The 16,945-nt window shown below is 44.2% G+C and overlaps 1 protein-coding gene across 1 annotated transcript; it reads left to right on the top strand.

Annotated features, from left to right (window-relative positions):
- Positions 1-565: 565 nt before the first annotated feature.
- LOC117361395 (collagen alpha-3(IX) chain-like) lies at positions 566-16,703 on the top strand. The gene is made up of 4 exons (XM_033946695.1): positions 566-755; positions 4,027-4,218; positions 10,438-10,545; positions 16,015-16,703. The coding sequence occupies exons 1-4, from the start codon at positions 722-724 to the stop codon at positions 16,446-16,448; spliced, it is 768 nt and encodes a 255-aa protein (XP_033802586.1). The 5' UTR covers positions 566-721; the 3' UTR covers positions 16,449-16,703.
- The last annotated feature ends 242 nt before the right edge of the window (positions 16,704-16,945 follow it).

Here is a 16,945-nt window from a genome sequence, read left to right as displayed (position 1 = left end):
CCACTGAGCAAAAAGGTACCAAACTTTGGGTATATGACTTATTTATACCTGCAAAATTTCAGCCGCAGGTATGACTAATTACATCTTTAAAAAATGAGAAATGCTTATAAATAAAAAAGTAATTAATCCCAGAAATCACATAACCCACTTTAGGTAGCTCCTGTTTTTAGGCAGTAAAACATGTAAAACATCAAAATTGTGAAAAGAAAACACTGCATAGTCCCATTCTACTGACACAATAGTACACAAAACTCTCAAAAATGAAAGTTGCCTTTCCAAACTTTTATAGGCTTTATCTCCGTTATTTTGGTACCTTTTCCCTTAGCAGGTCACATTTTATTGTATGCAAACATCTTACTTATTTGTTCCAATGCATTTTCACAGGTACTGGGATAGAAACCTAATTTAATGAAAATTTATTTGTCTGTGCACATGGCTTGGAGGTACTTAGGACTACCAGTGGTTTGGCCTCTGCACAGCCAAAAAGTGAAGGAACACCACTTCTGCCAAAATCATGTTATTTAACTGTACAGCAAGAGACATAATACAGTGATTCAGACTGACACAATGAAGCTAGGAAGCTTCCTGGAGGTATAAAGAGGGAAAAAGAGGACTGGTGTGGAAAAAGGAGAGAGAAGAGAGAATATGGAGAAAAAAAATCATAAAGAAAGGAATGTAAAGAGAATATGAAACAAGAAGAAAGGCCATTGGAGAAGAAATCATGGGGAAAAAGAGGAAGAATAAGGCAATTTGGGGTAAATAGAGCAAGATTATAGACAAGAACTTAGGAGAAGAGAGATGATCAGGTAGAGGCATTCAGTATCCTGTTGTGAATTTTAATAGAGCATGTTATGTTCTACATTGCCTCCCCTCTATCTCTTTAAATTCTTCTAAATTTGATTACAATTTTTTATTGAATCTAATCATAACTGTAAAGTATTTTGGGTGTTTACTTGGAAATATGCCATGTGTTGTGGTCTTTAGAGATGACTTATATTACATTTTGGGCTCCTTTTACTAAATGGCGCTAGAGGTTTTAAGCGTGAGCCGGCAAGATAAATGCTCCGATGCTCATAGAATTCCTATGAACGTCAGAGCATTTACCTTGCCAGCCCATGCTAAAAAACCTCTAGCGCTGTTTAGTAAAACCCGTTTATTTGCATGACCTGTAGAAAGAATTAGGCAGCTTTATTAATATATTTGATGCAGATCTTTGGCTAGATTTGAAGAGCAGTATATGACTTAAATTCTTGACCTAAGTCTGAGAAAACAAATTCTAACCCTGTCACGTTTTAGTAAAAGTCTAAAACCTTTTTTACTTCCAGATATGGTGCGAATAGCATACAGTATTTTTATTTTTTAAAAAATTTATGTTTTACTTAATTTTTTTTGTCCTCTGTTCTTTGATGCTTAGAATTTTGATTTATTTTTTTACATGTAAGCCATTTTGAATAATTTCTCATCATGAAATGATATAAACACTTATAAACTACTAAGGGGTCCTTTTATTAAGGTGCGCTCACCGATTTAGTGCGCACTAAAGATTAGTACGCACTAATGCTAAGGCATCCATTATATCCTAAGGGCATCTTAGCATTTAGCAAGTGCTAATCTAAAGCGCACCTTAATAGAAGGACCTCTAAATACAGTAATTATGAGGCTTTGTTAGCAATAAAGCCTTTTTGAACAAGGGCCATCCTATTCAAATTTATCATTAAAATTAGCCAAAGCATCTGAGGACTATGGTCTTTAAAAGGGGTTCTAGGGCGTTTTAAGAAATTATAGACTAATGATCCTGCAGTTGGTGCTTAGCAAAATAGTAGAACTTACTCTAAAAAAACAAAAAGCTCCTTTTATCAAGCTGCGATAAAGCTTTGTATCGCGGGCTAATGCTCCAAAGCTCATTCAATTTCTATGAGTGTTGAAGCATTTACCTTGCTGGCCTGCGGTAAAAAGCTCTAAAGCGGCTTGATAAGAGGGGGGTGGGGGTAAATTACTGATACAACATAGTAGGGCAAAGCCAACATGGATTTACTAATCTGTTAATTATTTTGAAGATATTAATAAACAGGAAATTGATGAGACTTTTGATATAGTATATCTGGATTTTCAGGAAGCATTCGATAAAGCTCCTTATTAGAGACTCCTTGGAAAATGTATGCAACAGAAAGCAATAACCTATTGTGGATTGGGAACTGGCTAACAGATAAGAAATAGAGAATGACACAGGAACAAATTTTTCCCAGTCCCCATGGGAACTCATTTTTCCGTCCCCGTGATGTATTTTCCTGTCCTTGCCCCATTCCTGGAAGCTTTGTCCTCATCTGCATAAGCCTCAAACACTTTAAAAATCATAAGGGTTTGAGGCATGTGTGGTTAAGGCAGAGCTTTCAGGAATGGGAAAGGGATAGCAACAAAACTCGTGGGGACGACACACTAAATTTCATAAGAATCGGCCAAGTTCTGTGAAAGATATGACAAAAAACATTGAGGTGTGTTGATTTTTGGCTCACAGTGTATGTCTGGAAATGCCTAGGGTTTTTATTATGAAGGCTCTTGTAATAAAGGACCAGTCCAAGAGTATCAGACACTCTAGGTAACCCTTTAGCTGTGTGTCCCTCCTCTCAAACAAGGAGTGGGTCTAGGACCTACTGTAGCATATCCAGCATCTACCCTTCCTTCTCTTACCACTCCCCCAAGGTGTCTACCTCCTAACCCCTCCTCCCAGGATGTTCAGACTCAATCAGTCCCTCTTCCCTACATTCCCCACCCCAGTGTTGAGCATCCGCTGTTCCCTCAATCACCCCAAGTCAGTGTTGAGCATCCCTGTTCAGCCTCAATCAGTCTCTCTTCTCTCCATCCCCCCCACCCCAGTGTTGGGCATCCCCTGTTCTCTCCTTCCACTCTCCATCCCCCCCACCCCTGTTCTCTCCTTCCACTTCCACCCCAAGGTGATCAGTATCTTGTGTTCTCTCCTCCCTGCCTCCCCCACTGAGGCATTCAGAATCTCCTGTTCCATCCTCTCCTCCTCCCAAAGATATTCAGTAGCATCCATTCCCTTACCCCTCTGGTGAAGCAATGAGTGTGTGTAAAAAAAAGACTCTTCACTGCTGAATCAGGGCTTGAGCATCCACACATGAAGTTTGGCATCCACACTTGAAAACCTGAGGGACCTTGAGCATGCAGAGATACTCAAGGCCGCATGCAGGCAGTGACTGTTTGTAGCTGTATCAGTCAAACTGCCACTGCCATGCTGTACAGCCCAAGCCAGATGTCTAGTGCACCTAGTGAACAAGCAAGCCCTCTTTTGTTGGAGCCAGGGTTTGTGGCCCCTATTCAAGCACTTTCATTGCATTGACAGAACAGGCTTACCACCTCCACCTACTGGAGAGCTGCTCTTAGCTATACCCTTTTCCTCCACTGCCAATTCCAGACTTCATTCCTTTCATCTAGCTGCCCCCTATGCCTGGAATAAATTACCCGAGTTTGTCCGCCAAGCCACTTCCCTTACCGTGTTTAACAGCAGACTGAAAACCCACCTTTTGATATAGCGTTCAGTCCATAACCCTACTTCCCACTGCTCACTAACCCAGCCAGCAGATTAACCATTCCCTTTAACTGTATCTATGACATCCTGTTTGTCTGTCTTGTCTGTTTAGATTGTAAACTTTTTCGAGCAGGGACTGTCTTCTTTGTGACTCTGAACAGCGCTGCGTACATCTGGTAGCACTATAGAAATAATTAATAGTAGTAGTAGCAATAGTATTGACTGGGTTCAGTTGGAACGCGGATAAAAAAATAGGGGGGCCCCTTTCTCTGAATAGATAGGAATGAAGACTGATGGTATCACTGTCCTAAGGAAGCTAGCATGCATTGAAATGGAAGCCTAAAGACATAAGATGGGACTGCTGAGCCATAGACAATCCACATTTATATTGATAGTTAACCTTTTTTGTCTGTTAATTTGAAGCCTAATTGTCTATGTTCAACTGTGCTCCTTTTTTTTTTTTTTTTAAATTGCTGAAGCTGCATGGGTTTGGATTCTGTTTATACTTGCTATTAAAACAGCAGAAACAAGTAATGGTGATCCAGGACCTCCGGGTCCTCCTGGCCCACCAGGTCCGCCAGGCCCACCAGGTCCGCCAGGCCCACCAGGGCCAGAAGGTACACCAGGAAGTAGTGGATTTAATGGAATAAAAGGAGAAAAGGGGGACCCTGGTAAGAAATCATTAGTTCTTAAATATTTAACAGTTGATTTTAATCTATGTATGTATAACGTGGTTTTAACATATCCTCAGGTTATGAGATTACTAATGCTGCAAAAAATCTTGAATATAGAACTGTAATACAGACTAGAATCCCACAAACACATCACAAAGAATATAGTAAGTCTGGCATATTGGGCCTGATTCTATAAAGTGCCCTTAAGTTAGGCGCCATAAGGTGCCAGCATTGAGAATGCCTAGTGATGTTTAAATTAGTTCCGCACAAATCTAAATTGACCACGCCATTAAAAACCATTAAAAAATACATAAAAATTAACTAATTTAAGTTTTGCATGGATATCCACTTGGCGCTTAGCGATGCCTGGGTTGAGGCGCCCTCCAACGCCTATCTGAAAAGTAGGCATGATTAGGGACAGAGAATAGGTGTGGTTGACTTAGGTTTCACTAGGAGTTATAGTTAGGCACCAGTAAATTAGGCCAGGAAAACCCTACAAGGATAACTATGCCTAAGCACATCTAGGCACCGCTAGGAGTGATTCTATAAAGGACACCAAACATTTGATTGACAACCACGTGGATCAGTGAAATTTATAGAATCAGGCCCTTTTTGCATAGATTGCTTCCTAAGAAATAAACACATTGACCTGTTATAGCTGAGAATAGAGAATGACATGGTGGTTGTTACCCGTGGCTAGCCGCAGGTAACCCGCCAAAACGGTGACCAAAAAAAAGGTCACCGCGAGTTCGGGGACAAGGCCATTCACCACCCCGTGGAGCGGTGAATGGTAGCACGGGGCGGTGAACAAGTAGTGAATGAGCGTTCGATCCGGCAGCCCACCCTCTCCCGCCGGCCGTCAATGCATCTCCCTCCCTCCTTTTCCCTTACCTTTTCTTCTTGAAACTAACGATTTCTATAAGGCTACAAGCTGTATTACAGCCGGAGCCTTGAAGTTGTGTCGCGTTGCCTGCTGGAAAAAGTCTCTTCTGACGCAACTTCCTGTTTCCGGTTGCATTGGAGGAGACTTTTCTAGCAGGCAACCCGACGCGACTTCAAGGCTCTGGCTGTAATACAGCTCGTAGCCTTATAGAAATCGCCAGTTTCAAGAAGAAAAGGTAAGGGAAAAGGAGGGAGGGAAATGCACGGCTGGCCCGTTGGAGGGAACTGCTGGACCACTTGAAGGGTGCTGGGGGTGGGGGGATGGAGAGGAGAAGACGCTGAAGACAGGGACTGGGCCGGGGCGGTGAAAAAGACAGCGGGGACGGTGACGGGGCGGTGAAGGGGACGGCAGAAACAGGGACGGGGCGGTGCAAGGACCAGCGGGGACGGGGCGGTGCAGAGGATGGTGGTCCGGGGACGGGACAGTGACGGGGACAGAATTTTTCCCGTGTCATTCTCTAGCTGAGAACACATTACTTACTCAAAGCGAGTTGTTTCCATGAGCTATGGTTTCAGGATGACCCTCGTGAATACAATGATTAATATATCTTGGCTTTACCAAATCTATGTGGTATAGACTGTCCTGTCCATTCTCTTTATCAGGAAAGTCGTCCTTGAGAAGGTCAGAGTAAAACCAGAACTGGTTCAGTCTGTCCCTGATTACCTGAATGCATCTGGCTGATATCTGACTAACTGTTTTAGACACTGCCCCCATGTCTAGGGTTACCAGATATTCGGATTTACCTGGACATGTCTTCTATTTAGAGGGAGTTTGTCTGGGTTTTTGATTCACTCTCTCCAGTCCAGCCTCCACCTCTGAGTCAGGGATGGCTCTCGTGAGTCTTCCCTGTCCCCGTGTACCTCCTTCAGCACTGCAATTTTAAAAGTTCAGGCAGCCAGCAGCATTAGCGAGTGATCCTGCTGCTGTCTGCCTGCCCTGGAAGCCTTCCCCCTGCAGCGCCCACCTACGTAGGAATAGGAAGTGCTGCAGAGAGAAGGCTTCCAGGGCAGGCCAACTGAAGCAGGATCACTCACTAACGCTGCTGGTTTACCGAAGGTTTCAAAATAGCAGCGCTGGAGGAGGTACAGGGGGTACAGGGGAGATTCAAAGAGCCATCCCTGACTCCAGGATGGCCCAGGTGGGGGGCTGGAGAGAGAAAGGCTTTGTTGGGGGGGGGACAGGACAGTTTAGAGGTGAAACTAGGGGGGAGACAGGGATGTGGCAGGGCACTGTAGGTAGGTCGGGGATGGGGAATGGGCAGGACAGGGTCAGGTGTCCTTTTTGTTTGACTTACCAAATCTGGTACTCCTACCCATGTTATCCCCAGCCTCTGCTTCAGCCCTACCTGGAGTATCAACCCTTTCTCCCAGCATCAGCCTCATTTCCTACCCCCATTCCTACCCCAATCTCAATAATCTGTCTAGCATCTCCTCATTCTCTTTCCTGTCCCTTTCTTCCCCTCCCCTCCCTTCCACTGCCACCTCAATGAAAGACTCTCAAACTCAGAAAGATTTCACGCAATGCTCAGGGTACCAAATTAGGGAGCCTAGACCCTGCCTTATTGTGCTTCTGCTTGACAGAATTCAAAACCATAAAGAGTAAACATAGAGGATCCCTACAAATGAAGAGGGGGGGGAATCAAAAGAAATCGCAAAAGATCTTCACACTTTAAACAAAGCCTAGAAAGGGGTGGTGGTAACCTGCAAGGAACGACAGATTCAACCCTAACTAAAGGCACTGAAGAATGCATCCTGAAGAGAGCATCAGGTACAGCTCCAACCACCTTATTGGACAGACTTGGTGGATCATACCTCTTTATTTGCCATCATTTACTATATCATTATGTTACTATATGTAGTATTCAGTGACCGCTGAATTTAATGCTACTTGAAATTGCAAGCTATGAGCCCTGTGCTAAGCTTGCATCTTTGTTACTTTGGATTGATACAGTATATCAGAGCGCTGGCAACCAAGAGAGCAGATATAGTCTGTGGCCGGGCCAGGCCCCGAGCAAGTGGGAAAACCCCCTTGGACCACAGGGAAGATTTTTGATGCACTTTTTATATGGCTAGTAGAAGGAAAACCTGGAGTCTGGATTTCTTGTAAACAAAACTTCACCGGGTTTATTATAAGACAAAAGAAAAATTCCAAAACATAAAGTAGTTTCTCACAGTCACAGTTCCTTCCACTTAGTTCCAGTGCAAACTATCTGTGATTTAGTTCATGAATTTAGTCCTTTTCTCTGCCACTGGTTTTCCTCATTAGAACTTTGTCCCTTATAAGGACTTTCACAGCCCTGCTTTGCAAGCTGTGTGGAAGCAAGCCTCCCTTTGCTCTCAGCTGTTCAGACCCTCCAAAATGCCCCCAGAGTCCAGTAGTTTTTATTCTTTGAGGACCTTGCTAGTAAGGCTACAAACGTTTTCCACTTCAGGCACTGCTACCTTGCCACTTCCTGCAGCTTTAATTAGGCTCAGGCATCTCTTGGCAGAGGCTTGACTTTTCTTGGAGGAAGGTAGTAATTACCGGTAGTTACTTTCAAATCATATCTCCATGCCTTCCTTGAGCACACAGAATTCTGGTTCAGCCTCACTATACCTCCCCCACCCTATATCTCTAGGGGCTAAAGTCCATTAGCTATCTTGCTTCACTCTCCACCTCCAACCCCCCTCTCTGGGTGTTTGGGCAGTTTCAAATCAGGATTTTTCCTGGTTTGAGCAAACTTCTAGCCCTACATCCCAAGTCTTATATGAGGTATTACAATACCTCTCTGGAGACAGGCTTCCTGCCCTCCCTTGTGGGCCTGGAGAAAACCCCTGTTTATGGTGGATAGAAACAGTTTCAAAACTGCCCTCAATGTGCCGTGCTCTGCATCCCCTGATAGTCAGCTGGAAGTAATTTATTCACTTGTAGTCCTCCTGCGTGAGGCTTAGGTGACTGCAGAGCTCCGTGGCTAACTCCACCTCCCTCTGGGTTGATCTTATGTTTCTCCATAGCTCTGGGAAAGGAATAATAGGGGATGGACTGTGTTTTCTGTGCCCTCCCTGCCTGAATTCCTGGCTGTGACATCACCTGCCTTTTCTCCTTATTCCCTGGATGTATGAAAGCTGGGCTTCTGGCAGGCTGTACAGGCTTATTTTTAGGAAGAGATGATTTGATCACCGTACTTTTGTACGTGCTAGTAGTCCTTTTAGACATGACAGGAGCTTCCCTGTCACAAGGCCTTTCAGACTTTTCTAGCAAATGTCTTTAGGAACTCTACACTGTCTGACAGAAAAAAATGGGCAGGTAAGGGCAGTACAAAGGGTGGCATTAGGGAAGAGCCAGGGGTTATGTGGGTGACAGCAATATTCAACATTGGGGCCTGCATAGCTAAGTTGGTTAATTTAGGACAGCTCAAAAGTTGAACATCAGTTAGGACCCACATATCATTTTTGGTATTTTGCCCCGATTTGCTTCCAAAGCCCTCTCTTCCATAGCCTGTAAGTCAGAAATCCATCCCCTCAGACTCCCTCCCCCACCCCCACCCTTACCTTTGCTCCTCAGTAGTCCAGCCTCTTGCAGCTGCTAACATAAAATGGCTGCTGCAACCTCTTGTGGTACTCCTTGTCTTCCCCCATTTCCTTTCACCCTTGTTTTCTCTTTTCTCCCCATCACGTTCCTACCATTATGATTCTCCTCCTCTCCCTTGGCTCTCCCCACTCCTTTTCCTCTTTCCTGTCACTGCCAGTTTTCTAACCATTTCTCAAATGACAGATCCTATCCATTATTATTTAGAATATGTCTATATCAACTTATGTTTGTCTTAAAGGCAAACACAAAGGCCTTTCTCACATATATACCGTATTTGCCGGCGTACAAGACGACTGGGCGTATAAGACGACCCCCCAACTTTTACAGTTAAAATATAGAGTTTGTTATATACTCGCCGTATAAGACTACCCCTTCTTCCGCACACCTTCTGCACAACAAATAAAACTTAAAAGAACATCAGAATTTATTTCAACAATTTTAATTAATTCACTAAAGCAATAGAATTCTTTTCCTACCTTTGTTGCCTGGTTTCTGCTTTCCTCATGTTCTCATTCAATTCCTTCCATCCACTATCTCTCTTCCTTCTGCATCTTCCATTTGCTCTGTTACTGTGCCTCTCCCTTTCTTCCCCCTTCCAAATTGGTCTGGCACACATCTTCTTCTCTCTGCTCCCCCCATAGTCTGGCATCTGTCTTCTTCCCTGCCAGCGTCTTCTCCCTACTCTCTCTTCCTCATTGTGTCCTTCTCCCCCCCCCCCCCACCCTTCCCATGGCCTTTCAGCGTCCTTCTCCACCCCTTTGTATTCCCCCATGTGCTTTCAGCCTCCTTCTCCCTCCTCTGTCTTCAAGTGCTTTCAGCGTCCTTCTCCCCCCCTCCTTCTCTACCGCCCCGGGTGCAGCACAGCCGGCCAGGTCCCCTTACTTTTGTGGCACTTCCCCGACCGACCGACAACAGCCCCGGTCCGACAAACCTCCCTGCCCTTAACCGCGAATCTAAATTACCTTCTTACAGCTGCTGTAAGAAGGTAATTTAGATTCGCGGCTACAGGGCAGGGAGGATTGTCGGACCCGGGCTGTTATCGGTCGGTCGGGGAAGTGCCACAAAAGTAAGGGAACCTGGCCGGCTGTGCTGCAACCGGGGCGGGGAGGGGCGGGCCGCCCCTCTCCCTTGGTAGCCACTCGAACCGCGAGGCTACTCTCCTTCTCCTTATCTGCCCTGCCTGCAGCACAGAGCCGAACGGAAGTCTTCCCGACGTCAGCGCTGACGTCGGAGGGAGGGAGGGCTTTGTTTAAGCTTTGTTTAAGCCCTCCCTCCCCTCCGACGTCAGCAAGACTTCCGTTCGGCTCTGTGCTGCAAGCAGAGAAGGTAGGGAGAAGAAGAGCCACGTACATCCAGAAGACTGAGCATCCAGCCCCGCAGGAGCCCCGCGACCCTCGGAGGCGTCCCCATGGGATCCCCGCGACCCTAGGGGCGTCCCCGTGCAGCTCTCTAATGTAAAGTAAGGGCATGTAAACAGTACCCGGCGTATAAGACGACCCCCGACTTTGGGGAGGATTTTAAGGTACTGAAAAGTCGTCTTATACGCCGGCAAATATGGTACTAACAAAATTATTGCCTGAGCAGAATGAATATCTCCTTAACTTCATCCAGATATACAGTATATTTATTTTTCCAATATATTTTGCTGTTATTATCAACAAATACCCATATTGGCTGAGTAATCTTTCATGCCTGTTTTCCAGGAATACCAGGTCTGCAAGGACTATCAGGGCAACAGGGAGAACAAGGCAATCCAGGTATTCAAGGACCAAGAGGATTTCCAGGGAGGAATGGAATAAATGGCTTCCCAGGTAAAGACATTTCAGCAGTTTATTTAGATCAGTGGTTCCCAACCCTGTCCTGGAGGACCACCAATCGGGTTTTCAGGCTAGCCCTAATGAATATGCATGGAGCAGATTTGCATTCCTGGCACGTCTATTATATGCAAATCTCTCTCATGCATATTCAGTAGGGATAGCCTGGAAACCTGATTGGCCTGGTGGTCCTCCAGGACAGGGTTGGGAACCACTGGATTAGATCATTGTTTTACATGTTGTCACAGTTCTTTAAAACAGGGCTTCTCAAACTAGACCTAGTGACTCTACACCACTCTGGTTTTCAGAATATCCACAATGAATATATATGAGTTAAATCTGCATGTATCTGAAACTAAGTATATGTAAATCTATGTTAAATCTATGTTCATTGTAGATATCCTGAAAACCCAATTGGACAGGTGTGGGAAGCATTAAATGAAACCTTTCTAGCTGCCCATATTCAGAAACTACTGTGCATGGTTCTGATCTTCTCAAGGTTTCTCCTTCTTATGGAACAAAGCTGTATACTCCTTATTTTTACTGATGACAGGTGTCGATTTCTTTTTCTCTTTAGGCCATCCAAGTTCTTGTCTTACAGAAATATAGAAAATGAAGGCAGATAAAGACCTTATGGCCTATCTAGTGTGCTTATCCATTAAATCTACTATCTTTTCTTCTCTTTTAGAGATCCAATGTGCTTATCACAAGTTTTCCTGAATTCCGGTATATTTTGCATCTCCACCACCTCCACAGGAGGCCATTCCAAGCATTCACTGCCCTTTCTGTGAAAAAGTATTTTCTGAGGTTATTTCTGAATGTATCCCTTTTCACCTTCGTCCTTATGCCCCTTCATTCCAGAGCTTCCTTTCAATTGAAAGAGACTCGCCTCAAGCGCATTTATGCCATGTAGGTAATTAAACATCTCTATCATATTGCTCCCTATTCTGCCTTTCCTCAAAAGTATATATATTGAGATATTTAAGTCTGACCTCATATGCTTTATGATGAGGACCACCGACCATTTTAGAAGCCTTCCTCTGGACCAACTTCATCCTGTTTATATCTTTCCTCACTTACTCTCCTGCAGTTTATAACTATCTGAGTAAAATTTAGACACTGAGAGGGGCAAAATCAAAAAAAGCGTCTAAGTCCCCTTTTGGCCTAAGTCCCTAAACGTTCAACCCAGAAGCAGGGAAAGTGTCCATAACCAAAACAAACGTCCATGTTTTGATTATGGCCTTCCTCTGCCTAAACGCCCAATCTCCACTACGTCTAAAAGTACCCCCACAGCACGTCTACACTTTTTAGCCATAATGAAACAAAAACACGCCTAGGCCACAAACGTCCAACAGAAGGGCTTTTAGGTGAAGGAGGAGCCAGTCCTTCACCTAAAAGCTGGATTCTGTAACCGGTGTCTGTCAAAAACAACACCGGTTACATAATCCCCCCCCCACAACGATCCAGGCAGGAGGGTGCCCAAGCCCTCCTGCCTTGTTAAACCGTGACCCCCCCTCCTGACAACATTGGGGCAAGAGGGAGCTCAAGCCCTCTTGCCCCCCCCCGACGCCCCAACTGCATCGGGGCAAGAGGGAGCTCAAGCCCTCTTGCCCCAGCCAACCGTAGCACCCCTGACATATCGGGGCAAGAGGGAGCCCAAGCCCTCTTGCCCCCCCGACTCCCCGACTCCATCGGGGCAAGAGGGAGCCCAAGCCCTCTTGCCCCGCCGATCGTGCCCCCCCCCCCCCCGACTCGTTCGGGCCAGGAGGGAGAAGAAGAGGGCACTCTCTAAAATTGAAAGGGGATAGATTTCGTACAAACATAAGGAAGTTCTTCTTCACCCAGAGAGTGGTAGAAAACTAGAATGCTCTTTTGGAGTCTGTCATAGAGGAAAACACCTTCCAGGGATTCAAGACAAAGTTAGACAAGTTCCTGCTGAACTGGAACATAAGCAGGTGGGGATCATGAACAGATCAGAGAAGGTTATCATGCTGCTGTACCGAGCCATGGTGCGCCCTCACCTGGAGTACTGCGTCCAGCACTGGTCGCTATACATGAAGAAGGACACGGTACTACTCGAAAAGGTCCAGAGAAGAGCGACTAAAATGGTTAGGGGCTAGAGGAGTTGCCGTACAGTGAGAGACTGGAGAAACTGGGCCTCTTCTCCTTTGAAAAGAGGAGACTGAGAGGGGACATGATTGAAACATTCAAAATACTGAAGGGAATAGACTTAGCAGATAAAGACAGATTGTTCACCCTCTCCAAGGTATGGAGAACGAGAGGGCACTCTCTGAAGTTAAAAGGGGAAAGATTCCGTACGAACGTAAGGAAGTTCTTCTTCACCCAGAGAGTGGTAGAAAACTAGAATGCTCTTCCGGAGTCTGTTATAGGGGAAAACACCTTACAGGGATTCAAGACAAAGTTGGACAAGTTCCTGCTACTGGAATGTACGCAGGTGAGGCTGGACTCATTTAGAGCACTGGTCTTTGACCTGGGGGCCGCTACGTGAGCGGACTGCTGGGCACGATGTACCACTGGTCTGACCCAGCAGTGGCAGTTCTTATGTTCAACCTTCCCAGGTCCAGTTATATAATTTATGTTTGTTGTGTAAAATATAACAAAAACAAAAGTTTTAATTCACCAAAAATCAGGTATCTGCTCATTTTTGGAGTTGTATGTTGTACCATCTCTGTGAGGGGTAATCTGCCTGTTTTCAGAGAAAGCAATGTTGCTTACTAATAGAAGAGGTTCTATGAATATCATAAATCATAGATATATATAACTATTAGCTTAGAGCCATACTCCCTTATTCAACTGGATCTTCTGAAATTGCTAATATATGATTATTGGCATGTTTAGAAATTGTGTGCATATTTTGGCTTGGTGTTGAGGTAAAACCGTAGGAGAATGTCTAACATACACAATTGGATTATGAGGTGACTTGTATAACATTTGGACATTATCAATATGGCAAATGTCAATGGTGCCCTTTAAATATTGAAGGTTTTGATTGGACTAATCCACAAACTCATTGTAGTAACAAGTGGAGTACATGCAAAACTACTCATGTTATATATTTTATCATTTGTCCTTGCTCTCTGGTATATGTTGGTTGCTCATCACAGCCTATTACGAGGGGCTGCTGAAATTTACAAGCTGTTTCACACTTTTCTTGACATTTTTCAAGAAAAGTGTGGAATAACTTGTAAGTTTAATGGTTCCACATCATTCTCTTCTTGGTTGGGCTGATAACTTTTCAGCGGCACCTTGTAAATTGAGATTTACAGAATATAAGACCTGCAGTGGCATACCTAGCATATGTGACACCCGGGGCCCATCATTTTTTGACCCCCCACCCCCATCTGTATGAAAAACATTATTTTTAGTAACAATCCACACGTCACACAAGAGTGTACCTAGGAAAAGGCAGCATCTTACACTGCAGTGAGCAGTACATCAATAAACCCATTGTAAAACTAAACAAGCCAGACTAGTACAGATCAATTCTACACAGTCAATCCTAACAGAAAACCATGTTTTTTTGAACACACAGAACACAGAAAACACCTTCGCCTAGTATGTAATCACAAACTAACCATTCCCCTTTTACAAAACTGTAGTGTGGTTTTTAGCCATGGTAGTAACAGCTCATATGCCAACGCTAAAAAACGCTCTACAGTTTTGTAAATGGGGAGATAGAATAAAAATACGTAGACAAAGGTTAAACTGAAGCACCAAGAAGCTGGACTCTGCAAACAATGCAATACCACAGAAACAGCGATGCATCTCCCCCTAAAGCAAAAATAAATAAATAAATAAATATAATTTTTTTCTACCTTGTCTTCTCTGGTTTCTGCTTTCCTCATCTTCTTGTCACTCTCTTCCTTTTATCCACTGTCTACCCTCTCTCTGCCCCTTCTATATGGCATCTTCTCTCCTTCTATTCCCCTTCCAGAAACTTTATGCCTCCCCCTTCCATCTCTCCCTTCACCACCCCATTGGTCTTGCATTCATCTTCTTCCCTTCCCTCCTCCAATGATCTGGCATATCTCTCCTCTCCTTCCTTCTCCCACACCCCCATAGTCTGGCATTTCACTCTCTCCTCTCCCCCCCACTTCCATCAGAATCTGCCCTCCTTTCTTTCCCTGCACCACGCTTCCATACTATCCTGACCCTCTTTCTCACCTTTTACCACGCTTCAATACTATGCTGACCCCCTTTTTCTCCTTTCACCACCCTGATATGCTCTTTTCTCTCTCCATCGAAATCAGCAAGGTCCCGGATGACTACTTCTGCTGCCTCTGCTCTGGAAGAGGTAAGTGATGTCAGAGGGGGCTGGGCCGACAGACGCAGGGAGTTGTGGCAAGGTCCCACGATGACTGCGGCTGCCGTTCCACCCCCCTCCCCCGATGTCACTTACCTCTTCCGGAGCACAGGCAGCAGAAGTAGTCATCGCGGGACCTTCCTGCACTTCAGCGCGGCTGTGCACCCCCTTGAAGCGTGCACCTGGGGCGGACTGCCCCCCACCCCCCTGGTATGCCACTGCCTGCCTGGTCAGTCAAATAACTTCAACCCCTTTTGTGCAGCACTGGATGGATAAATGCCATAACATTAAAGACATTTGATTGAGAATTTTGGATATAATTACTGTAGGGTGGGAGGGAGGTGATTTTGAATAGATATTATATTACAAAGAGCAGCCCTGGATCTGCTATTTTAATTCTGTAACACCATTTGGACTAAGGCCTGAATTCTCTATACGGCACCTAAAAAGCGGCTGCCAATCTCACGTCAATCATGCAACAGTGCTGTATAGAGAATCATGGCTCCGGGAAAGATAGGCTCCAGAAATGTAGGCCAGGGTTTTCCAGGTCTACATTTCTGGCACCTATCTTTGTAGTAAATTGTGCCTAGGCACTTTCTAGAATCTAATGTCATTTCTGCCGTTAGCTACACCCATAATGGTGTAGGTGCTTTAAATTTAAAGTTTTTGCTGTTTGAAACAGCGTTTCCCTATTAACTTAGGTGCTAGTAGGGCACCATTTGTAGAATTTACCCCCTAAATTTAATAGATAACACTGGTTTAATTGACAGGGATCCCCTGATGTAGCCACAGACTGATTTGCACTCAGTGGTCACATGTGTCTATTTAAGGAAATTCAAACATGGTAGACATCTTTCTCCATAGGCTGCCATTATATGGAATGTGTGAAAGTCATCTGGAAGATAACAAATGGTTTTCATTGACCTAGTAGCTTTTCTTGAAGCAATGATTGATTTTTTATTCATTATGCTCTTAAGACAGACTGACTAAAATATGTTATACAATCAGTGCTAAAAGTAGTAAGCAGTTAGCTAATTCTTTATTTTTTTGAGTTTGAACTTTTGCATATATATGATATACAAAAAAGGAAACATTTGACACAGAAAAAAAATCCACAAATTAAAATTAACTCTTTCTTGTAGGAACCAAAGGACAAAAAGGTGAACAAGGTTTTAGAGGAGACATGGGACCAAGAGGTTATGATGGAGATCCAGGTCTTAATGGAAATCCAGGTTTAAAAGGAGATCCAGGTGAAAAGGGAGTAGAAGGGATGAAAGGAGACAAAGGAGACAGTGGAGACAAAGGAGCCAATGGAGAAAAAGGGGGAAAAGGAGAAAAAGGCGAGAAATGTGAGCAATGTGAAAAAGGAGAGAAAGGAGAGAAAGGGGACGAATGTATGAAAGGAGATAAGAGCACCACAGCAGGTACAACTGTAAGAAGCAGTACTCTCACCTACTGGACAAAATCACCCCGCAGCAGTATTACAACCAAAGGCACCAGTACAGGGCAGTATGTCAGCCGTGTTACTGAAAGATCCACTCCAGTCTCCAGAACTGGACCTAGGGGCACAACATAACCGATGCTATATATAAGATCAACATTCTGGTTTTCTGCTACATGATACAAAATTTCCTGCTTCACACATGCATGCCATCATTTCTTGTTTAATTGCAAAATGTATTTCATTGCAGTAGATTGTTGAAAAGACGATCTTATTTTTTAAATTCGTGTAGACTTGTACTTTTAGGCGTATTAGAAAATCTACAAATCATCATTTATATTACTCTGAAATCAGTTTGATTTATATTTAATAAATGCATCTTTTTACCAATCTGCGCAGGACTATATCCAGTTGAAAATACCTGTATCTTCCAATTTTCATTCCTTAAATGCTTATGTACCAGCCAGCAAAAAGTAAAAAGCACAGTACAGGTACTATGATTAGCTTGCTGTTCAGCAGCTACCATCTTACAGTCATCCACTTTTCAGTGGTCTTATTTCCCTTCACTTATCATGCATGCATGTTGTTTTAAATAAATAATGCCAATACACACTCCCTTTTATGAGGGGCCG

The sequence above is a fragment of the Geotrypetes seraphini genome, chromosome 1 (genome assembly GCF_902459505.1).
Source record: "Geotrypetes seraphini chromosome 1, aGeoSer1.1, whole genome shotgun sequence".
Lineage (NCBI taxonomy): Eukaryota > Metazoa > Chordata > Amphibia > Gymnophiona > Dermophiidae > Geotrypetes > Geotrypetes seraphini.
Note: the sequence above shows the minus strand (reverse complement) of the source record. Positions and strands in the feature narration are given on the sequence as shown.